Consider the following 15,119-nt stretch of genomic DNA (forward strand, 5'->3'; position numbering starts at 1 on the left):
CATACCGTGGAGGACCCACAAGTAAAGCTTGGGAATCCCCAGACAAAATGCCCCAGGCCCAAAGGGCCACCAAGAGGGGGTAGCGTAGGGCCAAATAAAGACATACAAGTCTGTAAACGCCTCCTGCGCAAGGCCCTCAAAAGAAAAGAGGGGGGCGGTGTTTCGGAGGGACAGTCGGTCGCCTCATTGAGGGCAGCACTAAGGGAGAAAATTTTGGAACATAAAAACGCCATCACGGAAAGGGAATGGCTAAAAGTCTTCGCCCTGATAAAGCGGAAGAACCCAGCCCACCTGTGGAGACACATAAATCAACTGAGCAGTAGAGGAATCTCAAGAGAAAACGGAGTAGCATAAAAGGACTGGCTGATTTATGTCAAACAGCTCTACGCAACCGTCCCTGCCCATAAAGTCAGTCCAGAAGGGGGCAGTGGCAGGGAGGGCCCAGACTGGCAAATAAACATAATTCGAGGAGACACGAAAGTCAGCAAACGGAACTGGCCTGAGGGTAACAGAATGCCAGCGGAAACATATGGCAAAACACCGGCCCAGCTAAATCCCCAAACGGTCAGTAAGATCATCAAGAACATGAAGAACGATGGGGCCCCGGACCAAATGGAATTCCAGCACCGGTCTTCAAAAAGGCCCCCGACTTCTGGGCAGCATTGCTAACTCCTTTATACAACCATACTTTCCAATCAGCAACAACTCCCGATTCCTGGACGGGCTCCATTTTAGTCCCTATTTTCAAAAAAGGAGACCGCTTAAAACCATCATATTACAGGCTTATTGCCCTGCTTGACCTTGAAGCCAAGGCCTACACTCGCCTTCTACTAAGGGACTTGGAGGCATTATACCATCTTATCAAACTGGCTTCCGGTCACAGGCATCGACCATGGATAACGTACTGTCATTGGCCTACTTATCCACCCAGGCTATAAAACAGTGCTTCAAATTCCAAGGTCAGCAAGGAATGCAAGGCTAAGGCTGGAGCTAGGAGTGCCGAGGCCGGACTTGATGTGCCAGAGCGACATCATAAAACTCTCTCACGATTTTACGGGCCAAAGGCCAACACCTTAAAACATCAATTAAGATCAATCTTCGAAGAGCCATGTACACCCTGGCACTCCGCCCTTGATAAAGCGATCGAAACATTGAATATAGTGGAAGAGAGCATATTGAGGCCAGAGATCCCTCTGAACACATGGAAAAGAGTGATAAACAAACAAGTGGGCGAAATTTCATTTGATCTGGACTTTAAATCCCTCCGTTCAAGCCCACTCTTAGACCCGCTGCATAGATCTTACACAGCAGGCAAAGCTCAGGCTTACCTAAGTGACGCTATCCCGAAGCAAAATTCTGTCCATGAGACTAATCACCTTAGGAATCGCGGATTTTAACCCTGCATGGGCTCGAAGGGGGGAAGTCACAAACTGTAAACTCTGTCCATACAAGAGGGAATCGTGGCTGCACCTTCGAAGCTGTTGCCCCAATCTTATCAAGGAACGAAGGCGACTATTGCATCCAATTTGTACCATCAATGGAACAAAATCCTGTAGCGAAGTGTCAGCTATGTGCTTTTCCAAGCCAAGCACGAAGACCCTAGCCAGACTGGGGAAATGTATCCACCACATCAGGATTGCCCTAAAAACGGCAAATGAACGAAATAAAACTCTGGAGAAGTACATTACAAAACCAGCGCAAGGGTGTTGAGGTGGTCTTGACCGTGTATTGATGCCTGTTTGCACTTCTAGCATCCCCTCCAAGAAAGCACCTCTTATGGTTAATGGATTAGAGACCAATGGGAAAGAATTGTAGCTCTATAATGCTACCTATAGACAGACACGGGATTCTGGACTGCCAACAAAGCCACACCTCCATAAACACAAACCCTGGGGAAGATTGACTTTGGTGAAATTGGGGAGGGGACGCAAATTCTTTTATCAAAATATGTTTTAAACTCCTGTTACAAACAACAGTTTTTAACTATTTGTTTTAGCCTCAATATGTTGAGCACATTTACTGTAATGATTTTAATTAATTGTACAGTTAATAAAGACTTCAGACTATATCAAAAGCAGGTCAGTTTATGTCCACGTAAAATGCTACTTTTTTGTTCCAATGTAGAATGGCATGGCTCGTGTATGTTTGCCTAAAGGATCAGGCAAAGGAATTTTAACCTTCTTACTGAGCGGCAGCTTATCAAAAAACTAGTCTGTTTCACTCTTCTAGAAAAAGTTGGCCAGTTGCCTGACTTTGAAAGGAAATGAGGGGACTTTCCTCTATTTCATAAAACATTAGGGAACAGTCATAGTCCTTGGTTGGCACCTGAATATTATACAAAAAGAATGAAGCAACCTGTCCATAGTTTGAAGGAGGAGGAGGATCACTGGTATGATTAAATAATCTAGGGATCAAATACGATTTAGACCCTGAGCCAGGATCATGCAAGAACAAGCATTTACAATGCAATGGTCTCGGCATTGTTAAAGTTAGAGCTCTTGGCATTGCTCATGACATTATTTTTGTTTATGTTTTTGTTTTTCAAACATTTAAAGAAACTGCATTGTTATTTACAATGTCAATAGCTTAATCTCTCTCAAATGCGAGACCTATTGCATTTGCACCCACACACAGAGCCACCCACACACACAGAGCCACCCACACAGAGCCACCTACACAGAGCTATTCACATAGAACAACCCAGACACAAATAGAGCCACCCACACAGAGCCACCTACACACACAGTTACCCTCACACAGACAGAGCCACCCACGCATAGAGCCACCTACAAAAAAAGCCACCCACACAGAGCCACCCACATATACACACACACACACACATGGCATAGCCAATAGGTCTCGCCTTTGGGACCTTACACGTGTTTAGCCATGCAACACTTGATGTTGTTGCACCAAGGATATTGTGCTGCATAACTAAATACTTATAAGGTCCCAAAAGCGAGACCTATTGGCTATGCCAATGCTTGTTTATCTAATCTTATCTTGCGAAATAGACACTGGCACAGTGAGAACAGGATTGAGACCAGTTTATTTTCGCTGGAGAAAGAACATCTGCCTAGTGGTTATGATAGCCAATCATTGTATGTTTGAGTTGGATTACACCAGGTTGCATTGAGGAGATAGGCCTCTGTGGGGTCAAGAGAATGCCCCACGCTGCTTTAATACTGAAACGGTGTGGCCGTTTAGCGGAGTGGCCGGGGCCGTGCCGGCCAACGGACGTGCGCAGCACTACAGAGGTAGTGCTCGCGACGACCGTTGGCCAAGGAATGCACGCAAAGGGTTAACAATATTGTTTGTTTTGTTAGCAAATTAGCACTAACAATGTAAACAGTTTAGGAAATGCGGCATGATTGCAACTAGCTGTTAAAATATTTTACAACATTCTGGAAATCTAAGAGAACAGCAATTAGTTAAAAGGGGGGGTACCTTCCTTACTCCCCCTAACATTATCAGTAACCCTACACTACTGAAGATTCCTTTGCTTACATCTGCAATTTAAAGCTGTGTAGTCTTTAAGAACGCCGTGATATATTGTACCCAATGAGATGGTCTAATGATATATGAAGATAAAATAAAATAAAATTTGCCTGCATGAACCCTGCCATGCCATTAATGAAACTTAACACAGCGAAGAATATTTCAGATGAAAAACTGTCGAAAAAAACATGTAACCTGACTTCTTCTTCATTTGTAATACGTAGCTAATGACAATGTGTTCTTTCACTTCATCCAGTTTTGCGTTGATATGTTTCCGAAATGAGAGTGAAAAGGGGGATTTGAGGAGTCTGATGTGTCTGTCAGGTTATTTCCGCATAGTCATAATTACCGTGTTTTGTGTGGCAGTTTAATTACACGGTGGCTCCCAGTGAAATTCAACATATTCCCTGAAAGGAGCACGGCGCTGGTGTCTGCGTTGTAGCTCCAGAAATACCACTGACAACTGAGAGACAGGCCAGCGAGCATGTTATAAATAGATGCGTACCATGGCACACACTGGCTTGCATTCTGCAGTACCAGCTGCAGCGCCAGGTCTGATCTGACACATTGAACAGACCTCCCGCGCCCTTCAAAAAGATCTTTCACAGCACAGTAATCCACAAGTATTATCCTTACATGGCCATGGCGTTTCATCGAGGCGCCGCAGGGCCCGCGCCCCGCACCACATACGGGACATTTGGCCAGCAGCTAATCTGGACACTGGAGCTCACATGAGAAGGAGGCATGGAGGAGGGTCAGGGGTGACGACGGCAGCGCAATTAGAAAGTAAATGTGGCTCTCGGATCCCTCTGTAGATTCTATGGCTTCCAGTCCTTGCCCATTCGGTTTCCTGGCCCCTCGACCGTAAACAGGAGGCTATTAAAGGGATAAGGGTGGGACAAAGTGTCAAGCAGATGACGCCATCGGCTGTCTGATGGTCCCTGGTGTCATTTTTTATTACCCCAACTATTGCTACCCCTGAAATTCAAGTGCACTGATAAACTACATGACTAGCCCCGGGAGTATTGCCCGTCACTCACCCTGCCCAGGTACAGCTCGTCCAGCCGGTCGTCTATCCACTTGTCCACGTCCAGCCTTTTGTGCAGCTCCTTGCGGTCATATTTGTCACTCGGGCTTGGTGCTTCTGGGTACCCCCGTGGCCCCCCAGGGACCGGTTACCCCTGCACGGGGAGGAGTGCAGCTTGCCCAGCACCCGCTTCCCCAACTTCTGGGCTGCCATCGGATGGAGGGGACGGCGAAGGGACGCACCTCTGCTCTGCCGGTTCTGATTCTCCAGGTGAGCCTCCGGGCTTTAATCCAGTGCACATGCCCGGTACTTTATGAACTGTTGAATGTTGCTGTTGAAGGCGCACAGCTGAGTGCAAGGGCTAGATGAGGGCAGTCCGGTGAGGAGGGAGGCGTACAATGAATACTCCGGGTGTATTTAGGTTAAAGGTTCTGTATACGGAGGGTGCGGACGGAACACCGTGCAAGCACTATACGTCTTCATGGAAACTGCCACTGAGGAGCTTCTATATGGTTTGCTTTAAAACTGGCATCCGAAAGCGGGCACAGGTTCTAGTCCCATTATGGCACCAGGCCCCACCCTTACCACAACAGAGTATGCATGCATAAATAAATACACAACACAACTTTTGTTTGGGAAAATATTGCTGCAGGTTTATTCCATACAAAAGTATGCAATATGGTGGGTTATCTTACGGGCGATCCAAGGGCACGCAGCTGTATAAACCTATGCTGCCCTGCCCGCCTGATGAGGCACGCACTGTGGAGAAACCAATCAGCGCTACCCTTATGGGGGGTGACAGCGTGTCCGGCGCAAAGAGGACGCCAAGATGGCCAGGGGAGGCATAAATACCTCCCCCTCCTCTTCGTGCCGGAAGTGACGCGTCTGGCAAGGGGACTCCTCCTATAGTCCCCCGTATTAGTGGGGGTGGGGAAGTGCCCAAATGGGACTAAGGGTGGCCGCCCGTTTAGGGTGGCCCCCTGTGGGGGCCGCGGGCAGCCGCATTCTCAAGTTGCTGTCCCGTATATTGACTCCGGTGACCACAGGCACCTTCCACCTCCAACAGCCCCCAGCGCGGCCTACCGGGGCCCTTACCTTCCAATAGAAGACACCTAGCCGCTCCAGTTCAGCGATGCTCACAGACCGGTTGGGCTGCAACTGATGTGGCTGCCTCTGGTCCTCCAAAGACTCATCCATGTACCACGCCTCCACCATGTTTGCAGCTCTGTGTATGCAAATAAAAGCTTGAGTCACAAGGCAAAGGAGGAGTAGAGCTGCTTTCAGCCCGCCCCGAATGGGAGGAGCCTCGCTCTGTGTATGCAGGTAAAAGGTAGCGTCACAAGGCAAAGGAGGAGTAGAACTTCTTTCAGCCCGCCCCAAATGGGGAGGAGCCTTCAACACACCACCCCCTCCCAGCTGGTGTCGTCATTCCAAGTGTGACAAAGTTGAGCAAACACCAAATTTGCCGGGAGTGGTGGATTTGTCATTATAATAATTATCAAGTAAATCACGCATTAGAAATGTAAAACAAGAATGACATGGACCCCGAGCGCCAGGGGGAGGAGAGCAAACAGCGCCAGCCGGACGCCGGAGCACCGAGGGAGCCGAGAGCAGGGGGAGGGGATGAGCACCAGCCGGGCCGCTTCTGCTCGGTACGGCTCGGCCTGACACCCACGCCGAGTAGCTTTCTTTTCTAACCCTAACTGCAGCAAGAATGACATATGGACCCCGAGCGCCAGGGGGAGGAGAGCGAACAGCGCCAGCCGGACGCAGGAGCACCGAGGGAGCCGAGAGCAGGGGGAGGGGACGAGCACCAGCCGGGCCATGTGGAAGGGAAGACGCCATGAACACCACCGTCTTTCTCCGAGGTCAAGCAGAAATGCCTCGGAGAAACGCAGCGTCATTTTCGGATTCGGGGGCGTGTTTTTCTTTCTCTCCTCTTCCCATTGGCTGGAATGTTTACATTCCAGAGGAGAGAAAGAAAGTAAAAAACACGCCCCCGAATCCAAAAAAGACGGGGCTTAAATGGACAGACGCCCCTCTCCTCCAATGGCTGGCCTCCGTTTAGGAAGCCAGCCAATGGAGAAGAGGGGCGGGTTCAAGCCCCGTACTAGAAAACGTTAAATCTCGCCAAGCGAGACTACGCAAGCGCAGCCTTCGCTAGCCGAGACCTAAAAAGGAGGTGATTTGGTTTCTAAGCTCCATCACTGAACTTCTTCCAAGCAGGTTATCATTGAAGATCGCATATAGTTTGCATCCGTAGATAACCAACAATCTACAAAAAGGTACCAAATTTGTATGTTTCCCTGCCTTATACTTCCTAATGGTTCCCAAAGCAGGTTTCAATACTGGGTTGGGTAATAGTTTGATTTTTAGAACTTTACTCTACACTGCTTGTGGTGCACAATCTTTGGGCCAGGCGCAGACCAGATCTTTCTAAAGATGCTTGAAGCAGCTGTAACTGTAATATATTACACAGAGATAATAGAAGAAAACTTGCTCAACCTCAGAATAGTCAAATACATGATCAACCTCTTCTTGTGATTCTGCTCTCACAACTTGATTTATCCAACAGTTCAAATGTAGTTTGGTAGGTGTCTTGGCAGTAGCATCCCTCTATGAATATTTTCATACCAATTCCAGTTTGACTAGGTCAAGGCCCCAAGACGTCAGACAAAACAGGCAATATTTTAAGGATGATAGCTTCCTGAACAAGAAACAGTGTGTTGGTGACTGAGTTATGTTCCACCAAATCATGGAAGCCAGCTCAAAAGAATCCCACAAGATTTGAGTAGTGGAGGTTATTCTTGTTGATGTTAAGGCAGTGGTGGCTTCCTGCGGTGCTCCTCATAAATAACAATTTCACATCCATCCACATCTCATCAATTCAGAATAACAATCCACTTTAAAGAAACAGTAGATTAAAGAACACTGAGATGTTTAAATCCCCAGAACAAGAAGATATTGCGGACTGTTACTCTAGAAACCTAATTCCTGATACAAATATTCACAATTCTTGCTTTCTTTGAAAAATAAATAGGAATGACTTACCCAGCAGGGGACGGAGAAAAACGAAAATGCAATACTTGTTCGAGCAGACTCGCCACCCGAAGGGTAAGTATGGGAATTAGTCAAGGCCCATTGGTTAGCCAGGAAACAGAATCCAATGAACCACAATATACACCAGAGAACTGAGAAAAAATACACACAAGTAAATTAGCAGAGATCAGCACAATTCATAATAAAAATGCAATAAAGAGAACGTTTGCATCATTTGTTGGATCTACATCTGCAGTAAATGATTCATGAGATTTAAAATGCTCTAATGCTGCATCTGTGGTAACTAGTGTTTTCAAAAGAAACTTTGAATTCTCTGATCTTAAAGAGGATCCTTTTCCAAGTAAATAGATGTTGCTAACTGTAATACCACATTTATTCTTTACTATTCACCAGCTTCACTCATGTTAAGGATGACAAGCAGTGGATGATGCTGAGAAGGTACACAGCTTCTAAAGAGTTTGTGAAGCTAACCCTTCTCTTCCAGGGGATACTCATCAATAGTCATAAGCACTGAATTATCTCCGCCCACGTGCGGGAATCCGGAGCATATACAAAAAAAATACATATATATGTGTATGTTTTAGAAAAGGAGTACATAGAACTAAATAAACACACACATATACATGCATAACATACAAATATGCAGCCCCATACATATCCAATAGGCTACAAAGCAAAAGTTACATGTATTTCTCTAGTATGAAAATAACACATATAATGTAAGAGAATGACATGCACAGTAATAGCATTCCACAATAAACTTTTGTTTTCATAAAGGAAAACAGGTAATAGCAGGCAATTAGCCTAAAAAAGGCTGCATAAATAAATAACATCCTTGTACAGAAAAGGAAACTGGCACCTCGCCTTTAAGGCCTCAGAGACCCTGAGCATTTTGCCTTTAAGGCCTCCAGGAGCCCTCTCCTCCCATCATGCACCACAGGTGACAGGTCAGTTCTTTTTTCCGGCTCCTTCTGTGAGGAACCTGGAGCTTGAGCTTAACTGATTTTGGTCTTTTTCAGTCAAAATTGATATTCTAACTACTTTATTCGATATTTCTTGTTTCTGGTGGTATTTACTAGTCTTTTTCTGAAAAATTGGTTATTGTTTTTAGTCAGAAATGCCACCTTTATTTTATAAATGTCCCTCCTGTTGGAAGAAGATGGCCAAATCTGATCCCCATTCGGTCTGCGTCTTGTGCCTACCTTCTTCTCACGACACAGAGACCTGCTACCATTGTCTTCAATTTTCAAGAAGAACATTGAAAGACAGAGAGATCAGACTTCTAGGCTTGATGCAGAGAGGAACACATCATAAAAGTGGCCCAGAGAGTCAGCATACCTCTAGAGGGCCCTCCCCTCCAAGAAAACAGCAAAGATCTACATCACCAGAAGCTAGAAGTAAGAAAAAAAATCACAGCGTGTCATCGACGTCGAGACCAACTGCACAAGTGAGATCGACGTCAAAGACAAGATCACCGTCGAGAAGTTAAGTCGATTTCGAGACCAACGACGCAAGTGAGATCGACGTCAAAGACAAGATCTCAGACGAGAAGTAAGTCGACGATGAGACCAACGAAGCAAGTGAGATCGACGTCGAAGACAAGATCACCGTCGAGAAGTAAGTCGACGTCGAGACATGCTCCCGTCGCCCTCAATTCAGAGGTTGACATCGAGATCTCCGCCCCCTTCTCTAAGGTTGGCGTCGAGACACTCCAGATCACCCTCTCTGACCCATCAGTGGTCTATGTCGAGGGCACGGTCGTCGTCGAAGATGACACATGAACACCAGCGGTCGACGTCGAAGAGACTGACGTCGAGGGCTTCTTCTCATAGATCTCCACCGTCAAGAGTGTGACCGCCACGTTCGTCGTCGATGGGGGCTCACTCCGATTCGACGTCGAGGCGATCAACGTCGAGAGAAAGGCAATTTGTTTCTGCTGAAGACATAGAACGACTGACATCGAGATCACGGCGCTCGACGTTGAGAGAATCTTCTTCCTCGCCTGGTATAACTATTATACAGGTTACACCGGAGTGCTCTCCGACTAGTGGGAACAAGTCTCCTCCTATCAACATGTCACCAAGATGGTTGGAGGACATCAGGCAGTGGAAGATCCAACCCAGACCTTCTGAGAGACTTCCTACCATGGACTGCTCACGGCCTGCCGCTAGTAGGTCCCCGAGGCGATCCAGATCTCCTTTAAAACAGCGCTCATTCTCAACAGAGCGCGCAAGGTCCCGCCGATCGCATACACCAAGGAGAAGACGGAGGTCTCCTACAACGACCCTATCAACAAGGTTTTCATATAGAGATTACTCACCGACTATCTCGTCAACGCCACCATCCAGGGTTTCCCCAGTTGATGATCTTGGGACATTCAATGAGGTGCTCTGTAGAGGTGCCAGCAAGTTGAATATAACCATGACTGTTCCGCAGGTGACTACTTCCATCATATTTGAAACCCTGCACCATCGAGCTTCAGCAAAGCCCCTTCTTCCTTTGGTGCCAGTATAATTAGAGCCTGCAATGAAAACCTTTTTGACACCTACCACAGTGGGCTCGGGTCCCGGAAGAATTTCTAAAAAGTACAAGGCCCCAGACCAAGATCCTTTGTTTCTGCGGTCTGACCCTCCACCGGATTTCCTTATAGTTGCCGCCACCAGAAAGGCTCATTCCAATACTTCCATTTCATCTGCTTCTCCAGAGAAGTGCAAAAACAACAGTTGATGGACAGAATGCAGAACAATGTCATACATTCAACCCAGTACAGAGATCTGGGCCTAAATCCATCGTTTTTTTGCCCACCTTGCCATTCCAGTTTGAACCCAGCCATATGCAAATCAGTCTTGACCCTGTGCCTCATGGGAACAGTCCAGCCCGAACTGCCAAGCCAGGTCCTTCCTGGACTGGAACCAAGCATCCTAGGACTGGTTTCGGGGTTTCACCCCTCTTCAGCCAGGATAGCTTGATTCCAGTGGCATGGAGAGCAAGGGACTCACGTCTGAGCATACCCGTCCCACTCGGGGTGACAAATGCCAAAACCACAGTTGATGGACAGAATGCAGAACAATGTCATACATTCACCCCAGTACAGAGATCTGGGCCTAAATCCATGGTTTTTTTGCTCACCATGCCATTCCAGTTTGAACCTAGCCATATGCAAGTCAGTCTTGACCCTGTGCCTCATGGGAACAGTCCAGCCCGAACTGCCAAGCCAGGTCCTTCCTGGACTGGAACCAAGCATCCTAGGACTGGTTTCGGGGTTTCACCCCTCTTCAGCCAGGATAGCTTGATTCCAGTGGCATGGAGAGCAAGGGACTCACGTCCGAGCATACCCGTCCCACTCGGGGTGACAAATGCCAAAACCACAGTTGATGGACAGAATGCAGAACAATGTCATACATTCACCCCAGTACAGAGATCTGGGCCTAAATCCATGGTTTTTTTGCTCACCATGCCATTCCAGTTTGAACCTAGCCATATGCAAGTCAGTCTTGACCCTGTGCCTCATGGGAACAGTCCAGCCCGAACTGCCAAGCCAGGTCCTCCCTGGACTGGAACCAAGCATCCTATGACCGGTTTCGGGGTTTCACCCCTCTTCAGCCAGAATAGCTTGATTCCAGTGGCATGGAGAGCACGGGACTCACGTTTGAGCATACCCGTCCCACTCGGGGTGACAAATGCAAAAACAACAGTTGATGGACAGAATGCAGAACAATGTCATACATTCACCCCAGTACAGAGATCTGGGCCTAAAACCATCTTTTTTTGCTCACCATGCCATTCCAGTTTGAACCCAGCCATATGCAAATCAGTCTTGACCCTGTGCCTCATGGGAAGAGTCCAGCCCGAACTGCCAAGACAGGTCCTCCCTGGACTGGAACCAAGCATCCTACGACTGGTTTCGGGGTTTCAACCCTCTTCAGCCAGGATAGCTTGATTCCAGTGGCATGGAGAGCACAGGACTCACGTCTGAGCATACCCGTCGAACTCGGGGTGACAAATGCCAACACCACAGTTGATGGACAGAATGAAAAACAATGTCATACATTCACTCCAGTACAGAGATCTGGGCCTAAATCCATAGTTTGTTTGCTCACCATGCCATTCCAGTTTGAACCCAGCCATATGCAAGTCAGTCTTGACCCTGTGCCTCATGGGAACAGTCCAGCCCGAACTGCCAAGCCACGTCCTCCCTGGACTGGAACCAAGCATCCTAGGACCGGTTTTGGGATTTCACCCCTCTTCAGCCAGGATAGCTTGATTCCAGTGGCGAGGAGAGCACGGGACTCACGTCTGAGCATACCCGTCCCACTCGGGGTGACAAATGCCAAAACCACAGTTGATGGACAGAATGCAGAACAATGTCATACATTCACCCCAGTACAGAGATCTGGGCCTAAATCCATCGTTTTTTTGCTCACCATGCCATTCCAGTTTGAACCCAGCCATATGCAAATCAGTCTTGACCCTGTGCCTCATGGGAACAGTCCAGCCCGAACTGCCAAGCCACGTCCTCCCTGGACTGGAAACAAGCATCCTGGGACCGGTTTCGGGGTTTCACCCCTCTTCAGCCAGGATAGCTTGATTCCAGTGGCAAGGAGAGCATGGGACTCACATCTGAGCATACCCGTCCCACTGGGGGTGACAAATGCAAAAACAACAGTTGATGGAAAGAATGCAGAACAATGTCATACATTCATCACAGTACAGAGATCTGGGCCTAAATCCATCGTTTTTTTGCTCACCATGCCATTCCAGTTTGAACCCAGCCATATGCAAATCAGTCTTGACCCTGTGCCCCATGGGAACAGTCCAGCCCGAACTGCCAAGCCAGGTCCTCCCTGGACTGGAACCAAGCATCCTAGGACCGGTTTCGGGGTTTCACCCCTCTTCAGTCAGGATAGCTTGATTACAGTGGCATGGAGAGCACGAGACTCACGTCTGAGCATACCCGTCCCACTCGGGGTGACTAATGCAAAAACAACAGTTGATGGACAGAATGCAGAACAATGTCATACATTCACCCCAAAACAGAGATCTGGGTCTAAATCCGTCGTTTTTTTGCTCACCATGCCATTCCTCCAGAGTAGGATAGCAAAAACATGGATTCTTTGGGACGAAGAATGTGCAGTACTTCTGGATCTGTCATGACAGTGGCTAGCGCAGCCGCTCTACTGGGACGATATGACCGGTCTTTATGGGACTCTTTAACAAGATTTACAGAAGAATTACCCAAAGACGATCAACGAGATTTTCTAGAGATTGTACAGGAAGGTGGTCTGGTAGCAAACCAGATCATTAGTACAGCGGCCGATTCTGCAGACTTGGCAGCCCATGGATACGCTCATGGTATATGCTCTCGAAGATCAGCATGGCTTCGGCTCACGGGTCTCAAACCCGATGCTCAACGAAAGATAGTCAATCTGCCATTTAATGGTTCGTCGTTGTTCGGTTCACATGCGTACAACGAAATAACAAAAATGAAAACTGAGTTGGATACCCTCAAGGCTGTGTGCCTCTAAAAGAAGAAAGAATTCCGTCGTCGCTTTCGTTCTTATGACAAACGCCCTTTCCAGCAGCGGGGTTAAACCTCTAACTAGTCATCGCAGACCCAAGGTCAGACGCAACAAAGGTCCCAGATCCAACAACGTAGACCGGGACGTGGCAGAGGTGGAAACAATCAGCAGTCACCAGCACCAAAGCAGCCACAAAAGCAATGAGGTGTGTCTTCCTGCAAAGCTGTTGCCGACTCCGGTGGGAGGAAGTGTTTTGTTACATCTGGAGGAGTGGAAACATATAACAAAAGACAAATGGGTCATCAATATTGTACAAAATAGCTATCTTCTCAGGTTCAGAACTCCTCCTCCATCTATATCTCCGAGAGGCATTTCTCACCGTGACATCCAATTATTACAAATGGAGGTAAACATCCTATTGAAGAAAGCAGCTATAGAAAAAGTCCCTGCTCCTCAAAGAAATCAAGGAGTCTACTCTCGCTACTTCCTTGTAGAAAAAAAAGGTCCCACCACAGAATACAGACCTATACTGGACTTGAAACTGTTGAACAAATACATCTGCAGAGAGAAATTTCGAATGTTAGCACTCCATCAAATTTTCCCTCAGCTTCATCAAGGGGATTGGATGTGCTTTATCGACTTACAGGACGCATACTTCCACGTACCAATCTCAAAGAAACATCGCAAATTTCTACGGTTTCGATTGTTATTTCAACATTACCAGTACTCAGTTCTCCCGTTCTGGCTTAAATCAGCCCCCCGGACATTCTCCAAATGTATGGCTGTGGTGGCCGTTTTTCTCCGCAAGCAGAAGATATTTATTTATCCTTACCTGGATGACTAGCTCCTGAAGAGCCCATCTCCAACTCTGCTGCAGGATCATCTCTTGTGCTGCCTTCAGCTTCTCAACAACTTGGGCCTTCATGTCAATTTCAAGAAATCCATACTAAATCCAACACAAAAGATCCATTACCTAGGCTCCTTCGGAGGAGAGGTTGTCATTAATCCGAGAGAAATGCCTGAACCTTCTTCACACGCATCTCCCGACAGTTTGACAGGTGTCATCACTACTGGGCTCGATGGCATCATGCAGCCTTGCACATTTGCACATGCGTCCATTACAACAATGCTTGAAAGACCAGTGGATGCAAGTATCAGGGCGCTGGGAGGATCAGGTAATTCTCCACCAATCAGCCAAAGACTCCATCCGGTGGTGGATGAAGCGATCGCACCGGATGAAGGGAGTTCCTTTACACCAGGACCCTCCAACCCAGACTATAGTCACAGACGCCTCTCTGCAGGGTTGGGGTGCTCATATGGTTCATCTGCAAGTACAAGGTCTATGGTCCGACTCAGAAAAGAGTTACCACATCAACCTGCTAGAGCTGAGAGCCGTAAATCTAGCTCTCAAGTCCCTGTTTCCGTCGTTCAAGTCTTGGTGAATTCTAATCCAAACGGACAATACAACAACGTTGTATTAATTGAACAAACAGGGCGGTACCCGATCGAGAACACTCTCCATAGAGTCTCAAACGATATGGAACTGGCTTCTAGCGAAAGATCTGTCAATAGTAGCCATTTATCTACCGGGCTCTCTCAACTCCCCGGCGGACTTCCTCAGCAGAGACTTCGTCGATTGGGTTCTCAACAACGAGGTCGCTCACAGCATCTTTCGAGAAGGGGGAATGCCAGATATCGACCTGTTTACAAACGCGGCAATACCCAGTCATCGCATCCAGGTTCCCCCAACAAGGATCTCAAGGGACTCACGTCTGAGCATACCCGTCCCACTCGGGGTGACAAATGCCAAAACCACAGTTGATGGACAGAATGCAGAACAATGTCATACATTCACCCCAGTACAGAGATCTGGGCCTAAATCCATGTTTTTTTTGCTCACCATGCCATTCCAGTTTGAACCCAGCCATATGCAAGTCAGTCTTGACCCTGTGCCTCATGGGAACAGTCCAGCCCGAACTGTCAAGCCACGTCCTCCCTAGACTTTAACCAAGCAT

The 15,119-nt window shown here is 47.6% G+C and overlaps 1 protein-coding gene and 1 long non-coding RNA gene across 2 annotated transcripts in view; one reads left to right on the top strand and one right to left on the bottom strand.

Annotated features, from left to right (window-relative positions):
• SYNGR4 (synaptogyrin 4) overlaps nucleotides 1–15,119 on the bottom strand; it is a 670,375-nt gene that overhangs the window by 173,942 nt on the left and 481,314 nt on the right. The window contains exon 4 of the mRNA XM_085616469.1: nucleotides 7,577–7,716. Within this exon, the coding sequence (XP_085472595.1) occupies nucleotides 7,577–7,716 (140 nt within the window). The remainder of the gene's footprint in view (nucleotides 1–7,576; nucleotides 7,717–15,119) is intronic.
• LOC146809620 (uncharacterized) overlaps nucleotides 4,327–15,119 on the top strand; it is a 68,069-nt gene continuing 57,276 nt past the window's right edge. Inside the window, exon 1 of the long non-coding RNA XR_014966470.1 lies at nucleotides 4,327–4,795. This is a non-coding gene — a long non-coding RNA (uncharacterized LOC146809620). The remainder of the gene's footprint in view (nucleotides 4,796–15,119) is intronic.

Source organism: Triturus cristatus, chromosome 7 (assembly GCF_964204655.1).
Source record: "Triturus cristatus chromosome 7, aTriCri1.1, whole genome shotgun sequence".
Taxonomy (NCBI): domain Eukaryota; kingdom Metazoa; phylum Chordata; class Amphibia; order Caudata; family Salamandridae; genus Triturus; species Triturus cristatus.